This window comes from Onychomys torridus, chromosome 8 (genome assembly GCF_903995425.1).
Source record: "Onychomys torridus chromosome 8, mOncTor1.1, whole genome shotgun sequence".
Classification (NCBI taxonomy): domain Eukaryota; kingdom Metazoa; phylum Chordata; class Mammalia; order Rodentia; family Cricetidae; genus Onychomys; species Onychomys torridus.
This window is the reverse complement of record NC_050450.1, coordinates 39,137,613-39,156,489: the sequence shown is the minus strand read 5'-3', so window position 1 is coordinate 39,156,489 and position 18,877 is coordinate 39,137,613. Positions and strand designations below refer to the sequence as shown.

Sequence of the window (18,877 nt, the reverse complement as noted above, 5' to 3'; positions counted from 1 at the left end):
TTATGTGCAGAAACCTATGTAGCCCTGGCTGTCCGGCAACTCCTAAGGACCGCTAGCCTGGTACTTAGGGGTGGGGTGGGTGGGGTTACTCTTAGACACTAAATTCTGGTTTTGTCTTGTCACATCACTTCGCCCGCCTAGCGAACAAGTCTGAGGACTGAGTGAGAGAGCCTAGCCGGGAATGCGGAGTCTGCCGGGTTTGTAGTGCACACCGCCAGCCCTAGACAACATTAACCTGAACGCAGGGGAAACACCGCCACGGCTCTACTCAGCTTTCGGAAATCGCTTGTCCCCGGTGCCTTCTGGGAAACGTAGTCAGAGCGGTCCCGAGGCATGCCGGGAATAGTAGTTCTCTGAGGTTTCTCCTGGTGGCGGGGCAGCTCTCCGCGCTTTGGGGGGGCTCGGGGCCGAGGTGATCCTGACTGTGCCAGGAGGGCACATCTGGGGCAGACATCCTCGAGACCGCTCGTGCTGAGGGCGGCTGGAGCGAGCGCCGGCGTCCGTGAGTGGGGCGGAGGGGGCAGGCGGGGCGTAGCGGGCGGTGGGCTTCGCGGCCGGCCTGGCGCGGCCTGGCATCTTGTTCTGCGGCCTCTGGCTCGGGGACTCGCCCGCAGGCTCGGCCTGCCACGGAGAGCGGCTGGGCCTACACTGCCGGGCCAGGGGCCTGTGCATCTCCCCTTGCATCTTAGCGGTGCAGGTCATGAAAACAACAGCCGATACCTAGCAGTCTAGGCTAACTTGATGAATTAGCGCATCTAATACCAAGTTATAGGCTCCGCGGCCCTTCATTGTGCCCACGGTGCAGAGTAAGAGACCAAGGCATAGTGTGGCCGAAGCATTCGCTGAGTCTTGTCTAGAGACTTGGGCTGGAAGCAGAATTCCCTTCCCATCTATGCGTCTTGCAGTGTCTTGTCACTCTGGGCAGTCTGTGAACCCCTCGGCTATCCACCTTAGCCACGTCGACAGCACAGCCCCACCTCTGCTGCACAGCGGAATGGTTCCAGGAATTCCCAAACAGTCAATACTCAAGTCCTTTAGGTAGCCTGGCATTGCATTTGCAGAGAACTTGGACACATGGTCCTCTGTACTTTATATCAGGCATATCCAACCTTTTGACATTGCCACAGTTTTGGTACAAGGCGCTAATAGGCCTGTAGGTGGGTGTGGAGGGACAAGTGTAAGACATTAGAAGTGTCTTATATACTGAGGGGATGGAGTTTTGACAGATTGGTTTGGTCGGTGTTCTTATTTGGTTTGCGGTGTTTATCGGGGATAGCTTTCTTGAGATCTCATGACCATTATGGTTAGGTTTTAAAAATTAATTTATGTTTATATGCTTATGTTTGTGTCTGTATGTGTGTATGTGTCCATGAACCCAAACCTGGGGCGGCCAGAAGAGGAAGTTAGATCTCCTGGAACTGGAGTTACGGGTGCTGATAATCAAACTCAGGTCCTCTGCAAGAGCAGGAAGTGCTCTTAACCACTGAACCACCTCTCCAGACCCCCAGTATGGGTGGTTTTAACTTCCTTGTGCTAAGCTTTCCCTTGGTACCCGAATTCCTCACTACACCCTTTTTCCTTTCCAGGCACATGTGGTCAGCACTCCGCTCTCCTTTGGCAGGAAAACTAAGAAAGGAAATGGCTGTGGATTTGCTGGCTCCACGGGGGGCAGTAAGTGAAGCTTGTCTTTGCATAATTGCTTTCTGACTCAGAGACATGGATGTGTTTTCATCCTTACCCCCCCCCCCCCCCCCCCCCCCCCCCCCCCCGTTACTCTTCTCGCTGGCAAAATTAACATTTAACAGAGGTATGCAAAGTCCAGTTTGAAGCTGACCTTCAAGGAAAAGATATAAAAGCCTCCCACCCTACACCTATCAAAGGAGTAGACCTAGGGACAAAGAGTTCTGCCAGATCCAGAACAGGTACTGTCCTGTAACCACCATCTCACCAAACCTCCCAGATGCTTTTCTTAAAAAAAAAAAAAAAAAAAAAAAGGGGGGGGGGGGGGGGGGGGAGGAATCCTTCAGATGGAATGTCCCATTTTGTTAGCCAAAGGAGAGGTATGAGCTCATTTATAACTTAGAATTTAAAATACCTTCCATTGCCAGGGAATTTGGTCCCCTCTATTGGGTTCTTAAATTTCATTAGCAAAAATTTAGAAATTTAGAAGGAAGCTTGAAGAAAATGTTATTGAAATTTGAGAAAAATAACAGAGCAGACAGGCTATAAATCTGGGCGGTTGACAGGAGGAGGGAGGGGAAAGGAGGAAGGAAAGCCATGTGTTAGCGTTAGGATCTGGGAAAGAGGCAGGTTCAGCAGTGGGAGTCGGCACACTGCATAGTAGGCAGTAAGTTGTGTGGTGTTGGAAGTAGCTTCAGAGAGCGTGTGAGAAATCTCAGAGTACAAGGGAAAGCATGCTTGGGATTTTATCCAGATCTGGAATAAAAAAGAGTAAAAAGGAAAAGTTAGAGTTTTCTGGGTAACTCTGAAAATCAGGCAAGCTCCAAAGGCTACATGATGGAAGCCTACAAGGTGCTGCCCAAAGGCTTCTGGGAAGGATGAATATAGTATTCATTAAGGGATAATTAGTCCTCCTTCTCCTTAGCACATCTTTAGGGAAATCAGATTTTGGGGGTGGAGGAAGTGGGTAGAGGCAAACTCCTGGCCAGGTAATTGAGAAGCCCTGTTTGATTAACTCTTTAAAAATTTTTGAAAAATTATTATTTTTATTTTATGTGTATGGATGTTTTACCTGCATGCATGTCTGTGCACCATGTGTGCCAGGTACCCATGGAGGCCGGAAGAGGTTGTCAAATGCCCCCGAAGAGGCATTATAGATGGTTGTAAGATGCTGTGTGGGTACTAGGAATTGAACCTGAATCCTGTGGCAGAGCACCAGTGCTCTTAGCCACTGGGCCATCTCTGTAGCCCCTGGATTATCTTTTAAAGGAAGGGCACAGACTATGTAAAGTTCTGGCTAGCTTAGAGTGTGTCAGTGAGTCTTAGTACAGCCAGAGTACTTTCCCTTTTTCACTGGGTAATTTAAATCCTGAGGAGTGGCAGAACTGATGTTTACCTTTGTAGTGTTATCAGGGAAATGAGAGGAGGGTCCGAAGGCAGCTCAGCAGGCTGGTTCATTCTCAGTGGTCCCTGAAGCCGCTAATCCCTGTAACTGCCGTGGCTCAGCCTGTTTCTCCCCATAAAGTCAGTGCCACAGCAGTGACAAACACCAGCATAATACAGTGTCCAGCAGTCCTAGCTCTAGCCTGGGCTCCCCTCCGTCCAGAGGTGGGGATGCTTTCCCATCCCATGGTGGACAGACATTCTTCATTTTAGGTGAGGGAAGTCATGGGAGAGTTTGTCCTTCTAGTGTGGCAATTTCCTTCTGGCGCTATCATGGGGCACAGAGTGAAAGCTTGGTGACCCTCAGAAGACCTTGACCTGTGATTGCAGCAATGAACTAAGGAGAACAGTGCAAGGTCTGTGCTAGTGAGGATGTCATGGGAGGAGGCAAGAGGGTCACAAGGCCCTAATCTGAGTTCCAGTCCATACTTATTCTTGCCCTGCGTGTATGTATTCGGGAGTGGGTAGCTGGTGGTGTTAAGGATCTGTAAGAGGCGAAGAGTGGCTGTGGTTGGGGACTTTACCAGAGTTGCTCATGCTGTGCTGGGCACAGCACTGTGAGAAACCCCTGTAAATGCACAGCTTTGCCAAGCTGGAGGCACCCAGAATGGGTTCCTGTCTGTCAGTGCCCTCCCTGTCCAGGATGAACAGATGTTTCTGTAGGACTCCCCTGGAAAAGTTCAGAGTCAGTTTCTATGGACTGAGGTGCTGCTGCGTGACATTTCCAGGGTTTAGTCCATGGCCATCATGCTGAGGAGCGTGACTGATGGCAGGCACTGGAGCAATAGCTGAGAGATTACATCACATCTACAAGACAGAGGCAGAGAGAGTGAGCCTAGGCCTACATGAGGCTTTTGAAACCTCAAAGCCCACCCTCAGTGACACACCTCCTAATTCTTCCTAAACAGTCCACCAACTGGGAACTAGATGGATTTTTCTTTGGGCTACCAGCTCACAAACAAAACAAAACAAAACGACATAGACTTACTATTAATTATGAGCTCGGCCTGTAGACTTGTCCCACTAGCTCTTATAACTTAAATTAGCCCACTTATATTAATCTATGTTTTGCCTCATGGCTTTTTACCTCTCTTCTGTCTTGGACCTCCTGTTTCCTCTCTGTGTCCTCTGGCATCTATTTTGCACCTAGATTCATCTCCTCTTTTTCTCTGTCCAGAAGTTCCACTTACCTCTTCCTGCCCAGCTATTGACCATTCAGCTCTTTATTAAACCAATCAGAAAGTGCCTTGGCAATGACACATCTTCACAGTGTACAAAAAGCTTATTTCACAGCAGGATCTAAACATGAGCACCACAGCTTCCATTAAATCCCACTGGCTGCTGTGCTCGGGAGCCTCTCGTGGTGGTTTGTTGAGAATGGCCCCCACAGGCTCATATATTTGGCACTTGGAGAGACTGTTTGGGAAGGACTAGGAGGTGTGGCTTTGTTGGAGGGAGTGTGTCACTGGCTTTGAAGTTTCAAAAGCCCTCACCATTCCCAGTTAACTTCCTCTCTGCCTTGTGCTTGTGGATCAAGGTGTAAGCCCTCAGGTACTGCTCCAGTGCCATGTGTGCCTCCCTGTTGTCATGCTCCTTGCTGTGATGATCGTGGACTCACCCTGTGAACTGTAAGCCACAAATAAAGTCTTTCTTCTATCACTTGCCTTGGCCGTGGTGTCTTATCGTAGCAATAGAGAAATAACTAAGATGCCACTTCATAGGGCTGAGGGAGAGAGCTCATCTTGACGGGTAAGTACTGATATCACATTCTACAAAGAGTGTGTGAGGTGAGAGATGAGACTGCCGTGTTGAAAAGGGACAGCTTCCTGTATCTGCTAATCAAAACATGCATGGCAACTGTGACCCAGCGGTTCAGTCTGTCCCAGTGGTTCTCAACCTTCCTAATGTTGCGACCCTTTAATACAGCTCCTCATGTTGTAGTGACCCCCTACCATAACATTATTTCATTGCTACTTCACAACTGTAATTTTGCTACTGTTACAAATCATAATGTAAATACCCGATATGTAGGATATCTGATATGTGACTCCCAAAGGGATCCTGATCCATAGGTTGAGAACCACTGTTTTATCCTATAAATATGGGAGTGCCCCAACCCAGGGAGACTGCTAGGAGAATGATTATTGTGTACTGTTTGTGACAACACAGAAAGAACAGCCATCTAAATGCTATCTGTAGAGTCAAAGGAGGAAAAGTGAGTAAAGTGCTTGCCACAAAGGCTTGAGGACCTGAGTTCAGATCCTCAGTACCCTCATAGAAAGGTGGGGGTGCTGGTGTGCTGGATAGGCAGAAACAGGAGGACCCTTCCTTAGTCTCACTGACCAGCTAACCTTGCTGAGTCACTAAGCTCTAGGTTCAAGGAGAGGTTCTGTTTGAAAAGTAAAGTAGAAAGCAATAGAGCAAAATGCTCACCATCTATCTGTCTCTGGCCTCCACACACTGTAGTGAGTCTTTCTCTGTCCCACCAGCCAGCTCCCAAATAATGGCACAAAGACTTATTATTATGAAAGCTTGGCCAATAGCTTAAGCTTGTTTTTAGCCAGCTATTATAACTTAAATTATCCCATTTCTGTTAATCTGTGTGCTGTCCTGGGGCTTGTTTACCTCATCTATGTACTTTCCATCCTGCTTCCTCCGTGTCTCCTCATGTCTCCTCCCTTCTTTTTCTTCCCAGCATCCTCTGCCTGAAAATCCTGACTTGCTATTGGCTGTTCAGCTTTTTTTTGTTTTGTTTTGTTTTTTGTTTTTTTGAGACAGGCTTTCTCTGTGTAGCTTTGCGCTTTTCCTGGAACTCACTTGGTAGGTCAGGCTGGCCTCGAACTCACAGTAATCTGCCTGGCTCTGCCTCCCGAGTGCTGGGATTAAAGGCGTGTGCCACCACCACTGCCCGGCGGTTCAGCTTTTTATAACACCAATCAGAGTGACATTTCTTCACAGTGTACAAAAAGATTATTTCACAACATTTCTCCTTTTGTCTAACTAAAAAGGAACGGTTTTAACTTTAACATAGTAAAACTATATACAATAAGAATAGTTATCAGATATTGTCTAAATAGGAAAGAAAGGTATTAACTTTAACAAATGAAACTATATACAATAAGAAAAATTATCAAGTAAGAATTGCATTCATAATATCCAGTCCATTTATATTTGGCATATTAGGAGAAAATACTCCTTTATCTATCCTGTCTTGATGAATATGAAGTTTTATATGTAATTTACTTTCTATCAAGACTAAGGAATACTATAACTATCCAGTCTTCAATCCCATCAAAGACCTATGAAGGATATAGTATTACCTGAATAAACAGGAAATCTAGAGCAAGCAACTTCCAAAACTGTGAGAAATGACAAACATCCATCTGCCTAGACTGTCACCCAAGGTTCCTCTGCAACATTGGGCATCCATCTTCAGCCCACAGGCATAGAGTGTGTGATAGATTTTTCTGTAAAGTAGGAATTTTGAAGGACTGTCCCACCTTGTCTTGGCAAAGTTCAGCAGTCTTATTCCTTTGTGTCCTGCAGTTGAAGCAAGGGCAATTTCTTGTCCAAATTGCTAGCTTTTGCAACAAAGAAAGCAAACTCCATATGGAGGTTCTTTGATACCCATCATCCTTTTATGAAGTAGATTGGTGCTGCCAGGAACAGATATGTCAATCTGTCATAAAAAGCCCTATGTTAACAAAATGTTTTAAATGCCATATTCTCTAGGACTTTGAAGTATTTGAAGACCATCCATCTATTTAAAATATGTCTTTGTATGACCTTGAAAACATGCCTAACATGAGTCTGATTGTTATAGATGACTAACTATTAACATGTATTTCTTTATTATCCTAAATAGCTTTCAAGGACTAAAGCTTTACATTACATTTTAAAATGAGCTGTGTAGGTACAATATCTTAAACAATAGTAGAAACATATATACAGTATAGCAAAAATAACCTTAGATTTGTATCAATATACAAAAATCCATACCTATATAAAATATTTGAGATTAGTGGTTGTTTAAAAATAGACTCAACAATCCATCCTTTTATTCCATCATTTCTATGCTATATCCCCCTTTTTCCTTTCAGAAAGAGATCCCTGAATCTAATTTCTTTTGCTCCCTGACCATGACCAATAACAGCTTGTAACTCTAAACTATGACAAACATCCATAATCTACTAAATGACCAAAACCACCCATCCCATATCTTGGAAACTGCTTCCTGTTGTCTGGGGCTGTTGCCTGCTGGCATCTTCAGGGGACTCTGAGAAAAATGGAATAATGGTCAAGTTCTGGGAGAGCTAGCTGTATCATTTTGTTGTCTAGTCTCTGTGTAATGGTAAAGTGCAAGGCTTATCTGAAGCCCAGGCTGGAGTAGTCTGTGAGGCTAGACCATCTCAGCCAGCAGCCTCGAAGCTGTTCTGGATGCAGAACTCTGAGGAAACTGCAACAGAGGCACTCTGAGAGGCTAGATTACATGGGCCACCCATTTTCATTGATGTCTGGTCCCCTTGCTCTGAATACATCAACTTTTAAAGGTAACATACATATCTGTATTAACACAAATTTGGACTGCCAAAAGATGATTTTTTGTTTTATGTTGAGCAGGTGAAATATACATCCTTGAGAAACAGGTTTAATCATAAACAGGAATGAACCTAGTTTGTCTTTATTATAAGATAGCTTTTAAGCCTAAGATGGAGGCAGGTTGGTTCTTCAATAGAGTGCATATTTAAAATGAGTGAAGCCTTGAGTTCTGTCTCCAGCACTGGAAACAGATTTGAAAGAAAGGAACAAAGAAACACATAGAGAACATTGTGAGGATGCTAAGATTGCTTTTCTGTCCCTCTCCACAAACACCAAAGAATAATTAGGGAAGTGTTCTGGGTAAATGTATAAAACTTTTCAAAAGATTGTTTTGTTGCTTGCCTTTTCATATGAATCAATAGTATGTTAAGATAAAATCTGGTGTCAGGTGTACACATTTCCCCCATTCTGTTTAATGGCTGTATGTAGTTCATGTAATGTGTATTATCATTTGCATATTCATTGCCTTACTAATAAACATGTAGGTAACCCTTAAAATTTCATCTTTATGTTAAATTTTTTTTTCTGTGTAACAGTTTACCACAGATTCAGTATTTAGAACAGCACAAATTGGTTGTCTCACAGTTGTGAAAGTCAGAAGCCTTACACTGGTCTGGTTTGTTGTCAAGCTGTCTACTGGGCTGGTTCTGGATGGACACTGGGAGGAAAGTCTGTTTCCTGCACTCTTCACTGCCTAGGAGTCAGTTCCATCACCTCAGCCTTGGCTTCTGTTATCACATGGACTTCTCTTACTTCCGAGTCTCTGAGGACCATTGTCATTACAGCTCCACCTGCATAGTAATCTAGGTAGTCAGTCTGTCTCACAACCCGGAAGGTAAACAATTCCAGTGTCCATTTTGTCGTGCATGTCACATCCACAGGTCCTGCCAGGGACCGTTCCGGAGGAATGTCCCTACATAGTGGTGAAGAGTATTTCTTCCCAGTAGTAAAAGTGAAGGTTAAAATGTTCCTCCACCCACAGCGCTGTTCCAAAGTTTACTGCCTTCGTCTGTGTTATATGAGAGTCTCTTTCCTTCACTTGGGCCTTCTCATATTTGGGGACTAAGTTTCTTTTGGAAGAAATTACTTTTTTTCTGTTTTTTGAGACAGAGTTTCTCCATATAGTCCTGGCTGTCCTGGAACTCACTCTGTAGACCAAGTTGGCCTCAAATTCATAGAGATCCACCTGCCTCTGCCTCCCGGGTGCTGGGATTAAAGGCGTGAGCCACCACCACTAGGCTGAAATTACTTTCTTAATGAGTCTTTGGCACCTATAGAGTTTTGCACATCCTGTGGCTCTTTTGGTTTTCATGTTGAATAGAACCCTATCTGATAGTAACTTTGAGGTCTGTTTACCTGAACTCAAACCCTGGCTCTACCGTTTTTTCCTAGTAGTCTCTTGGGAAGGTTACTTAACCTGTCCACTTACTTATTATGTGTGTATGCGCCACAGCACAGATGTGGGGGTCAGAGGACAACTTGTGGGAGTTGGTTCTCTTCTGCCATGTGGGTGCTCAGCATCAGACTCAGGGTGTCAAGGCTTGGTGGCAAGTGCCTTTACCTGCTAAGTCAACTTCCTGACTGAGGTTACTTAACCTTTCGAGACCTGTTTTCCCATTTGCAAAGTGCTCTAACTATAGCCTCTTCATAGGGTTTTCCCAAGATTTAAAGGCGAAGTTCCTACCACAATCCTTAACATACTCATTGAACTATTGTTTTAAATTTTTTATGTCCATGGATTTCTTCATATTTGGTTGGTATTTCCCTCAGCTTTCCTGCACTGCTCTACATGTATTCTGATTTATATTGCTCTTCTTTCTTTTACTTAGATTTTGAGTGAGATAAGGCTATGCTTGCTTAGAAACACTATAAAATTCTAGGTTTGGATTTTAATTCTCTACTATCAGGGGACTCTACCCCCTTTCAATCCCTAATCTCCACAGTTGGTGTCATATATCTTTGATTTTAGTGGGTTTTCAATAAATACTTGCTTAGTGAAATAGTTAATAACTATTGCCCAGAAATTACATAATTAGATGATTCAAAACACTTAGTATCCTGAGATAGTTTCAGAATTTCTTGCTATGCATCCAGTACCACCCTCATCCAGATGATGAAGGTGATGGTCTGTGGCAGAGGTTCTCAGCCTTCCTAATGTTGTGACCCTTTAATACAGCTCCTGATGTTGTGGTGACCCCCAACCATAAAATCATTTTCATTGCTATTTCATAACTGTAATTTTGCTACTGTTATGAATTGTAATGTAAATTTCTGATATGCAGGATATCTGAAGAGCCATTCACACCCCTCCAAAGGGGTCATGGCCCACATGTTGAGAACTGTTGTTCTAGGGTAAGCAGGAATGGGTTTGCTATTTCAGGAGCCTGTGACGTTCAGGGATGTGGCCGTGTTCTTCAGCCAGGATGAGTGGTTGCATCTGGACTCTGCACAGAGAAGCCTGTACCGGGAGGTGATGCTGGAGAACTACAGCAGCCTGGCCTCACTGGGTAAGGGTTTCACCTCCAAACAGTGTATTAGAAGAACCTCTTGAAGCTGCTTCTTTGGGTTCAGAGTCCACTGTTTTCTGCTCCATTGTGCTGCAGGTGGAAGTCAGATCTCTGCGACGTTGAAAGGATGTTTGTTCTCTGGTACCTTTTATGCTCTCTTCTCTTCTCTTTGCCCTTCCTTGCACCCTGCTCTCAGTCAGTTTAGAGTCTGAAATTCATAGAAGACATTCAGATGTTATTAGAAACTGTACAGGGGTACCCTGTCTCAGGATGTTCATTTCTAGACCACATATTAATTTTGAAGTGGCCCTTGTTTCTTGCCCCATGCCCTAATCTTCATTGCCCCTTGGGGAGTGACTCCACTGTGTGCCCCACCCTCCATGACTGACATCTCTGCCTTTGAGTGCAGGTGAGTAGTATATGAAGTGGCTCTGAGATTGCCCTTCAGGCCGTTCTTCCCAACTCTGTCCCCTTTCTCAGGAGCAGGGATCCAGGCTTCAGTACCTCGGGTGATTGGCAAACTGCAAAGAGGACAAGATCCCTGCATGGACAGAGAAGACCCTGAAGACAGCTGCCTAGGTGAGTAAGCCAGTGGGCAATGGAGACACAGGAGTCTGCGTGAGGATGTCATGAAAGGGCAGTGCAACAGTGACATTCTTGTAAGGAATGAGCCCTATTGTGATGTTTAGGGCCTGTCCTTTAAAAAGATCACTATTGACATGCAGCCATCTAAATGCAATGATGTAGCATTAATCCATTTTCAGTATGGATTGAGTAAAGGAAGCTGAATTTTAGCTCAGAGTTCTTAACAGGAACTTAAACTAAATTTTTTTGCCTAGCATCAGAGCTGAACTTGGGCGTGGGCACACTCGGAACTTCAGGACAAACTGAGTTCACAAAACTTACAGATTTCCATTATTCTCATAAGATTCCTACACAAAGATAAGTCTTCTGCTTCCAGATTGGAGAAGAAGTGAATATACCATTTCTCCCTTGGCCTAGCAGAAAGGTGGAAAGTGATGAGAGATAGCAAGAAAAATACGTTGTTATTTCCCTCTGAGGTGTAGATTGGTGCCCATGGCTGACTTGTTCCACAGTTTTCCTTTTGATCAGTGTTTTAAACTTAGGTCAAACATGGTTGTGTCTGGGGCTGTTGTAATTTTTAAGATCCAAATGTCATCTTTTAACAGATTGCTTTCCCCTTTCATGGGCATTGATGAAATTACAGTTGAATGTGAAGTCACAATTTTAAGAAAAACAAGCCAAATATTTTAAAATTATTGACTGTGGATTTCAGAAAAAGCATGGGAAAAATTCAATGAAAGTGTGAGTAGAGGAAGTGAGGAACTAGCTGCCCACCCCCTGTGTGTACAGAGTAGGAAGTGAGGAACTAGCTGCCCACCTCCTGTGTGTGCAGTAGAGGAAGTAAAGGAACTAGCTGCCCACCCCCTGTGTGTGCAGTAGAGGAAGTAAAGGAACTAGCTGCCCACCCCCGTGTGTGCAGTAGAGGAAGTGAGGAACTAGCTGCCCACCCGCTGTGTGTGCAGTAGAGGAAGTGAGGAACTAGCTGCCCACCCCCTGTGTGTGCAGTAGAGGAAGTGAGGAACTAGCTGCCCACCCCTGTGTGTGCAGTAGAGGAAGTGAGGAACTAGCTGCCCACCCCCCGTGTGTGCAGTAGAGGAAGTGAGGAACTAGTTGCCCACCCCCTGTGTGTGCAGTAGAGGAAGTGAGGAACTAGTTGCCCACCCCCTGTGTGTGCAGTAGAGGAAGTGAGGAACTAGCTGCCCACCTCCCGTGTGTACAGTAGAGGAAGTGAGGAACTAGCTGCCCCCCCCCCGTGTGTGCAGTAGAGGAAGTGAGGAACTAGCTGCCCACCCCTGTGTGTGCAGTAGAGGAAGTGAGGAACTAGTTGCCCACCCCTGTGTGTGCAGTAGAGGAAGTGAGGAACTAGCTCCCCACCCCCTGTGTGTGCAGTAGAGGAAGTGAGGAACTAGCTGCCCACCCCCCCGTGTGTGCAGTAGAGGAAGTGAGGAACTGGCTGCCCCCCCCCCGTGTGTGCAGTAGAGGAAGTGAGGAACTAGCTGCCCACCCCCGTGTGTGCAGTAGAGGAAGTGAGCTGCCCCCCCCCCCCGTGTGTGCAGTAGAGGAAGTGAGGAACTAGCTGCCCACCCCGGTGGGCAGTAGAGGAAGTGAGGAACTAGCTGCCCACCTCCTGTGTGTGCAGTAGAGGAAGTGAGGAAACTAGCTGCCTACCTACTGTGTGTGCAGTAGAAGAAGTGAGGAAACTAGCTGCCCACCCCCTGTGTGTACAGAGTAGGAAGTGAGGAACTAGCTGCCCACCCACTGTGTGTGCAGTAGGAGGAAGTGAGGAACTAGCTGCCACCCCCTGTGTGTACAGAGTAGGAAGTGAGGAACTAGCTGCCCACCCCTGTGTGTGCAGTAGAGGAAGTGAGGAACTAGCTGCCCACCCCCTGTGTGTGCAGTAGAGGAAGTGAGGAACTAGCTGCCCACCCCCCGTGTGTGCAGTGGAGGAAGTGAGAAACTAGCTGCCCACCCCCTGTGTGTGCAGTAGAGGAAGTGAGGAACTAGCTGCCCACCTCCCGTGTGTGCAGAGTAGGAAGTGAGGAACTAGCTGCCCACCTCCTGTGTGTGCAGTAGAAGAAGTGAGGAACTAGCTGCCCACCCCCTGTGTGTGCAGTAGAGGAAGTGAGGAACTAGCTGCCCACCCCCGTGTGTGCAGTAGAGGAAGTGAGGAACTAGCTGCCCACCCCTGTGTGTGCAGTAGAGGAAGTGAGGAACTAGCTGCCCACCCCTGTGTGTGCAGTAGAGGAAGTGAGGAACTAGCTGCCCACCCCCCCCCGTGTGTGCAGTAGAGGAAGTGAGGAACTAGCTGCCCACCCACTGTGTGTGCAGTAGAGGAAGTGAGGAACTAGCTGCCCACCCCTGTGTGTGCAGTAGAGGAAGTGAGGAACTAGCTGCCCACCCACTGTGTGTGCAATAGAGGAAGTGAGGAACTAGCTGCCCACCCCCGTGTGTGCAGTAGAGGAAGTGAGGAACTAGCTGCCCACCTCCTGTGTGTGCAGTAGAGGAAGTGAGGAACTAGCTGCCTACCCACTGTGTGTGCAGTAGAAGAAGTGAGGAACTAGCTGCCCACCCCCTGTGTGTACAGAGTAGGAAGTGAGGAACTAGCTGCCCACCCCCTGTGTGTGCAGTAGAGGAAGTGAGGAACTAGCTGCCCACCCCCTGTGTGTACAGAGTAGGAAGTGAGGAACTAGCTGCCCACCCCCTGTGTGTGCAGTAGAGGAAGTGAGGAACTAGCTGCCCACCCCCTGTGTGTGCAGTAGAGGAAGTGAGGAACTAGCTGCCCACCTCCCGTGTGTGCAGTAGAGGAAGTGAGGAACTAGCTGCCCACCCCCTGTGTGTGCAGTAGAGGAAGTGAGGAACTAGCTGCCCACCTCCCGTGTGTGCAGAGTAGGAAGTGAGGAACTAGCTGCCCACCTCCCGTGTGTGCAGTAGAGGAAGTGAGGAACTAGTTGCCCACCCCCTGTGTGTGCAGTAGAGGAAGTGAGGAACTAGTTGCCCACCCCCTGTGTGTGCAGTAGAGGAAGTGAGGAACTAGCTGCCCACCCCCCGTGTGTACAGTAGAGGAAGTGAGGAACTAGCTGCCCACCCCCCGTGTGTGCAGTAGAGGAAGTGAGGAACTAGCTGCCCACCCCTGTGTGTGCAGTAGAGGAAGTGAGGAACTAGCTGCCCACCCCTGTGTGTGCAGTAGAGGAAGTGAGGAACTAGCTCCCCACCCCCTGTGTGTGCAGTAGAGGAAGTGAGGAACTAGCTGCCTACCCCCCCGTGTGTGCAGTAGAGGAAGTGAGGAACTGGCTGCCCCCCCCCCCGTGTGTGCAGTAGAGGAAGTGAGGAACTAGCTGCCCACCCCCGTGTGTGCAGTAGAGGAAGTGAGGAACTAGCTGCCCACCTCCTGTGTGTGCAGTAGAGGAAGTGAGGAACTAGCTGCCCACCCACTGTGTGTGCAGTAGAAGAAGTGAGGAACTAGCTGCCCACCCCCTGTGTGTGCAGAGTAGGAAGTGAGGAACTAGCTGCCCACCCACTGTGTGTGCAGTAGAGGAAGTGAGGAACTAGCTGCCCACCCCCTGTGTGTACAGAGTAGGAAGTGAGGAACTAGCTGCCCACCCCCTGTGTGTGCAGTAGAGGAAGTGAGGAACTAGCTGCCCACCCCCTGTGTGTGCAGTAGAGGAAGTGAGGAACTAGCTGCCCACCCCCCGTGTGTGCAGTAGAGGAAGTGAGGAACTAGCTGCCCACCCCCTGTGTGTGCAGTAGAGGAAGTGAGGAACTAGCTGCCCACCTCCCGTGTGTGCAGAGTAGGAAGTGAGGAACTAGCTGCCCACCTCCTGTGTGTGCAGTAGAGGAAGTGAGGAACTAGCTGCCCACCTCCTGTGTGTGCAGTAGAGGAAGTGAGGAACTAGCTGCCCACCCCCCGTGTGTGCAGTAGAGGAAGTGAGGAACTAGCTGCCCACCCCTGTGTGTGCAGTAGAGGAAGTGAGGAACTAGCTGCCCACCCCTGTGTGTGCAGTAGAGGAAGTGAGGAACTAGCTGCCCACCCCCCCGTGTGTGCAGTTGAGGAAGTGAGGAACTAGCTGCCCACCCCCTGTGTGTGCAGTAGAGGAAGTGAGGAACTAGCTGCCCACCCCTGTGTGTGCAGTAGAGGAAGTGAGGAACTAGCTGCCCACCCACTGTGTGTGCAATAGAGGAAGTGAGGAACTAGCTGCCCACCCCTGTGTGTGCAGTAGAGGAAGTGAGGAACTAGCTGCCCACCCCTGTGTGTGCAGAGTAGGAAGTGAGGAACTAGCTGCCCACCCCCTGTGTGTACAGAGTAGGAAGTGAGGAACTAGCTGCCCACCTCCTGTGTGTGCAGTAGAGGAAGTGAGGAACTAGCTGCCCACCTCCTGTGTGTGCAGTAGAAGAAGTGAGGAACTAGCTGCCCACCCCGTGTGTGCAGTAGAGGAAGTGAGGAACTAGCTGCCCACCTCCCGTGTGTGCAGTAGAAGAAGTGAGGAACTAGCTGCCCACCCCCTGTGTGTGCAGTAGAGGAAGTGAGGAACTAGCTGCCCATCTCCCCTGTGTGCAGAGTAGGAAGTGAGGAAAACCTGAGGAATTCCATGCTGCTTCACTTCAGCTTGTTACTTGAGTGTTCCATTTCCTTAAGTCTTCTGCTCTGTTCTGTCCTTCCCTGTCTTTATTTTTTCCCTCTAGAAGTGTAGTCTCCAGCCTGTCTTAGATCTTGCTCCCAGGCTGGCCTCAAACTCACAGAGATCTTCCTGGCTCTGCCTCCCAAGTGCTGGACTTAAAGGCGTGTGCCACCACCACCTGGCCCCATTTACTTCTTATCATCCTACTTTCTCTCCAGATTCAGATCCATGTTTGGGATCGGACTGCACCAAACCTCTTTTATATGTGTTGCTGCCAACCTCATTGGCCTTCTGATGCATCCATGTCTCTCTTCCAGCAAAGGAAGAATTAATTCTTCCAATTCTTTTCAGATTTCCAGATCTGGCCAGAGGTAGAAGCATTGCCTACCAAACAAGACATTTTCATTGAAGAACCATCTCATGGGCTAATAAAGCATGAGTCCACTGAGGGTGCTTACTGGAAGACCAACTTTAGAGAAGTTGTGAAATCTGAGAGCCTAATAGCACAGGAGCAAGAAAAGAAAGTTCATGAGCAGGGGGCAGCTTCACCCAAGGAAACTGTCAGTGAAGATGGAAATCCCACAGGCCCTGAGCTAGGCAAACCCTTGTTTATAAATAAAGCACTTGTCTCACAAGAGAGTGATCCCTTAGAAAGGGTACCTGGTATGGATCGCACTTTGGAGAAAGATTTACCACAGGATTTTGATTTCATGAGAAGCTTCCAGATTTACCCAGGACAAAAACCTTATGTCTGCAGTGAGTGTGGGAAGGGTTTTAGCCAGAGTCTTCATCTCCTTGAACACCACAGGATTCACACTGGGGAGAAACCGTATACATGTAATGAGTGTGGGAAAAGCTTCAGCCATAGGTCTTCTCTCCTGGCTCACCAGAGAACGCACACTGGAGAGAAGCCATACAAATGCAGTGAGTGTGAGAAAGCTTTCGGCAGCAGTTCCACACTCATCAAACACCTGAGGGTGCACACTGGAGAGAAACCTTACCGATGTCGAGAATGTGGGAAAGCCTTCAGTCAGTGTTCAACCCTCACTGTGCACCAGAGGATTCACACCGGGGAGAAGCTCTACAAATGTGCCGAGTGTGACAAGGCCTTTAATTGCAGAGCAAAGCTTCACAGACATCAGAGAATCCACACAGGTGAGAAACCCTATAAATGTGCTGAGTGTGGGAAGGGCTATAGTCAGTTCCCATCCCTAGCTGAACATCAGAGACTCCATACTGGAGAACAGCTTTGCCAGTGCTTACAGTGTGGGAGAACCTTTACACGTGTCTCCACCCTTATCGAACATCAGAGAATTCATACTGGACAGAAACCATATCAATGCACCGAATGTGGGAAGACCTTCAACCAGTATTCATCCTTCAATGAACATCGGAAGATTCATACTGGGGAGAAACTTTACACATGTGAAGAATGTGGGAAAGCCTTTGGCTGTAAATCAAACCTTTATCGGCATCAGAGGATCCATACTGGAGAGAAACCCTATCAGTGTAATCAGTGTGGAAAGGCCTTCAGCCAGTATTCATTCCTAACTGAACATGAGCGAATCCATACTGGAGAGAAGCTCTACAAGTGTATGGAATGTGGGAAAGCCTATAGTTACAGGTCAAACCTTTGTAGACACAAAAAAGTCCACCTTAAAGAAAAGCTCTATAAATGGAAAGAATACGGGGCACCTTTTATCTATGGCTCATCCCTTACTCCATATCAGAAATTTCTGCGAGGAGACAAGCCTGAGAATTTTAATTCATCCCCCTAATCCAAGACAGCAACCAGAAGAGCAGTAACTAGAGTTCAAACCAAAATAGATTTCATCTTTTTTACTTGTACAAAAAATAGTTACTACTAAGTCATGGACAGTAAATAGTGAAAATACAAAGAATGGTGATGTCAACCATTTAAGAACTATTACAAAAATTTTTTAAAAATCTATTACTTTTTAAATTCATAGAAAAAGTATGAAAGGCCTCATTTAAAAACCAAAATACATGAGTAACTGTTGCGTATAAGCATTGTGTCATGAGATAGTCATCTCTTTCTAAGAGCTTCTGTGTATGACTTTTCTTTTCAATATAGTCTCTGAAATAGTTGATGATGTGGAGAATTTTGGGGCCTCAGTCCCTAAAATGGGGAGCTGGTATAGAGAAAACTCCTTTTCATAAAGAGCCACTACAGAGGAAAAGAATAATTTGCTGTGTAACAACAATAACGCTCTTTATGAAGTGCCCCTTATACAACATATATGTGAGGATATACACACATATGACTCTTGTGTATATATGGTCATGCCACTCAACAGTGGGGATACAGTTTGAAAATGCTTCATTGGGCAGTTTCATGTTTTATAGGAACATCATTGCACTTGCACAACCCTAGCTAGCCTGGGTCAGCCAATCAGTGTGATCTCTTGAGGTGATGAACATACCATACTTAAAAAAAAAAATGTTGAGATTATAATTTAATTACAACATTTATCCTTTCCATTCCCCCTCCAAGCCTCCTATATCCCTCCCCTACTCCTTCAGATGTATGGCCTCTTTTCTCACTAATTGTTATGCATGCATACATCCATACTTTTTTACAGTAATTTTTTTTATTAGTTTGCTTGTTTATTTTAGATAGGGTCTCACTATGTAGCCTAGGATGGCCTTGAACTCATTATGTAACCTGGTCTGGCTTTGAACTTGCAGTCTTATTGCATCAGCCTCCCACATAATGGGATTTCAGTCATGAGCCATCATGCTTGGTGTAAATTGTATTAGTAGGATGTGTATACTCTAAAATAGGGATAAAAGTATAGTCTAGAAAATGTGGAAACTAGTAATATAGTTTGTCACCATCATCATAAGTCATGTGCTGTACATAGTTGTGTGTGCTGCAATGTCATCTGGCTGCCAGCACAGTGGGTTTGTTTGCACAAGAGAGTATTGCATTGTGCCTAAGGTGTTATAATGGTTATAAAGTCATGACAGCTCTGATGTCATTAGGCAAGTGGGAATTTTCCAGGCCAGTTATAGTTTAATGAGACCAATGTGATATATCTTGTCTTATGATTGACCACGACATCATCATAGGCAAATGCTGCATGCACATATTCGCATATACATGTGTATATGTGTGTGCCAATGTGTGTACATATACACACAAGGAGTTTAAGAATTGTTTTTTCTCCATAGTCCTTAATGACTAAAAAGACTCAGTTTACTAATTTAGAACTTACTTTTTCAAACTGAATGTTTCCCCCAAAGGGAAACTTTGTTTTGCTCTCCTGTATTTGTAGTGGATCTGGTTCTTTATAGCTGAATAGAGTCTTAGAGTACTGTGGAAGTTGGCCTGAGCAGACGACACAGGGGCAGACTGTCATGCAAACAGTATGTTGTATGTTGTTGAAGGCCAGTGTTGACAGTCTCTTGCTATGAGTCTGTTAG

The 18,877-nt window shown here is 46.4% G+C and overlaps 1 protein-coding gene across 2 annotated transcripts; it reads left to right on the top strand.

Moving 5' to 3' along the window:
• Positions 1–365: 365 nt before the first annotated feature.
• Positions 366–18,079, top strand: Znf354c (zinc finger protein 354C). Of its 2 annotated transcripts, XM_036195927.1 has the most exons (5): positions 366–502; positions 1,587–1,671; positions 10,103–10,229; positions 10,710–10,808; positions 15,782–18,079. In XM_036195927.1, exons 2-5 carry the CDS (start codon positions 1,591–1,593, stop codon positions 17,206–17,208), a joined length of 1,734 nt encoding a protein of 577 aa, XP_036051820.1. In that variant the 5' UTR covers positions 366–502; positions 1,587–1,590; the 3' UTR covers positions 17,209–18,079. The 2 variants fall into 2 exon arrangements, with proteins under 2 accessions (XP_036051820.1, XP_036051821.1); XM_036195928.1 differs by lacking the exons at positions 366–502; positions 1,587–1,671 and adding an exon at positions 10,326–10,638 and having other exon boundaries at positions 10,191–10,229.
• Positions 18,080–18,877: the final 798 nt, after the last annotated feature.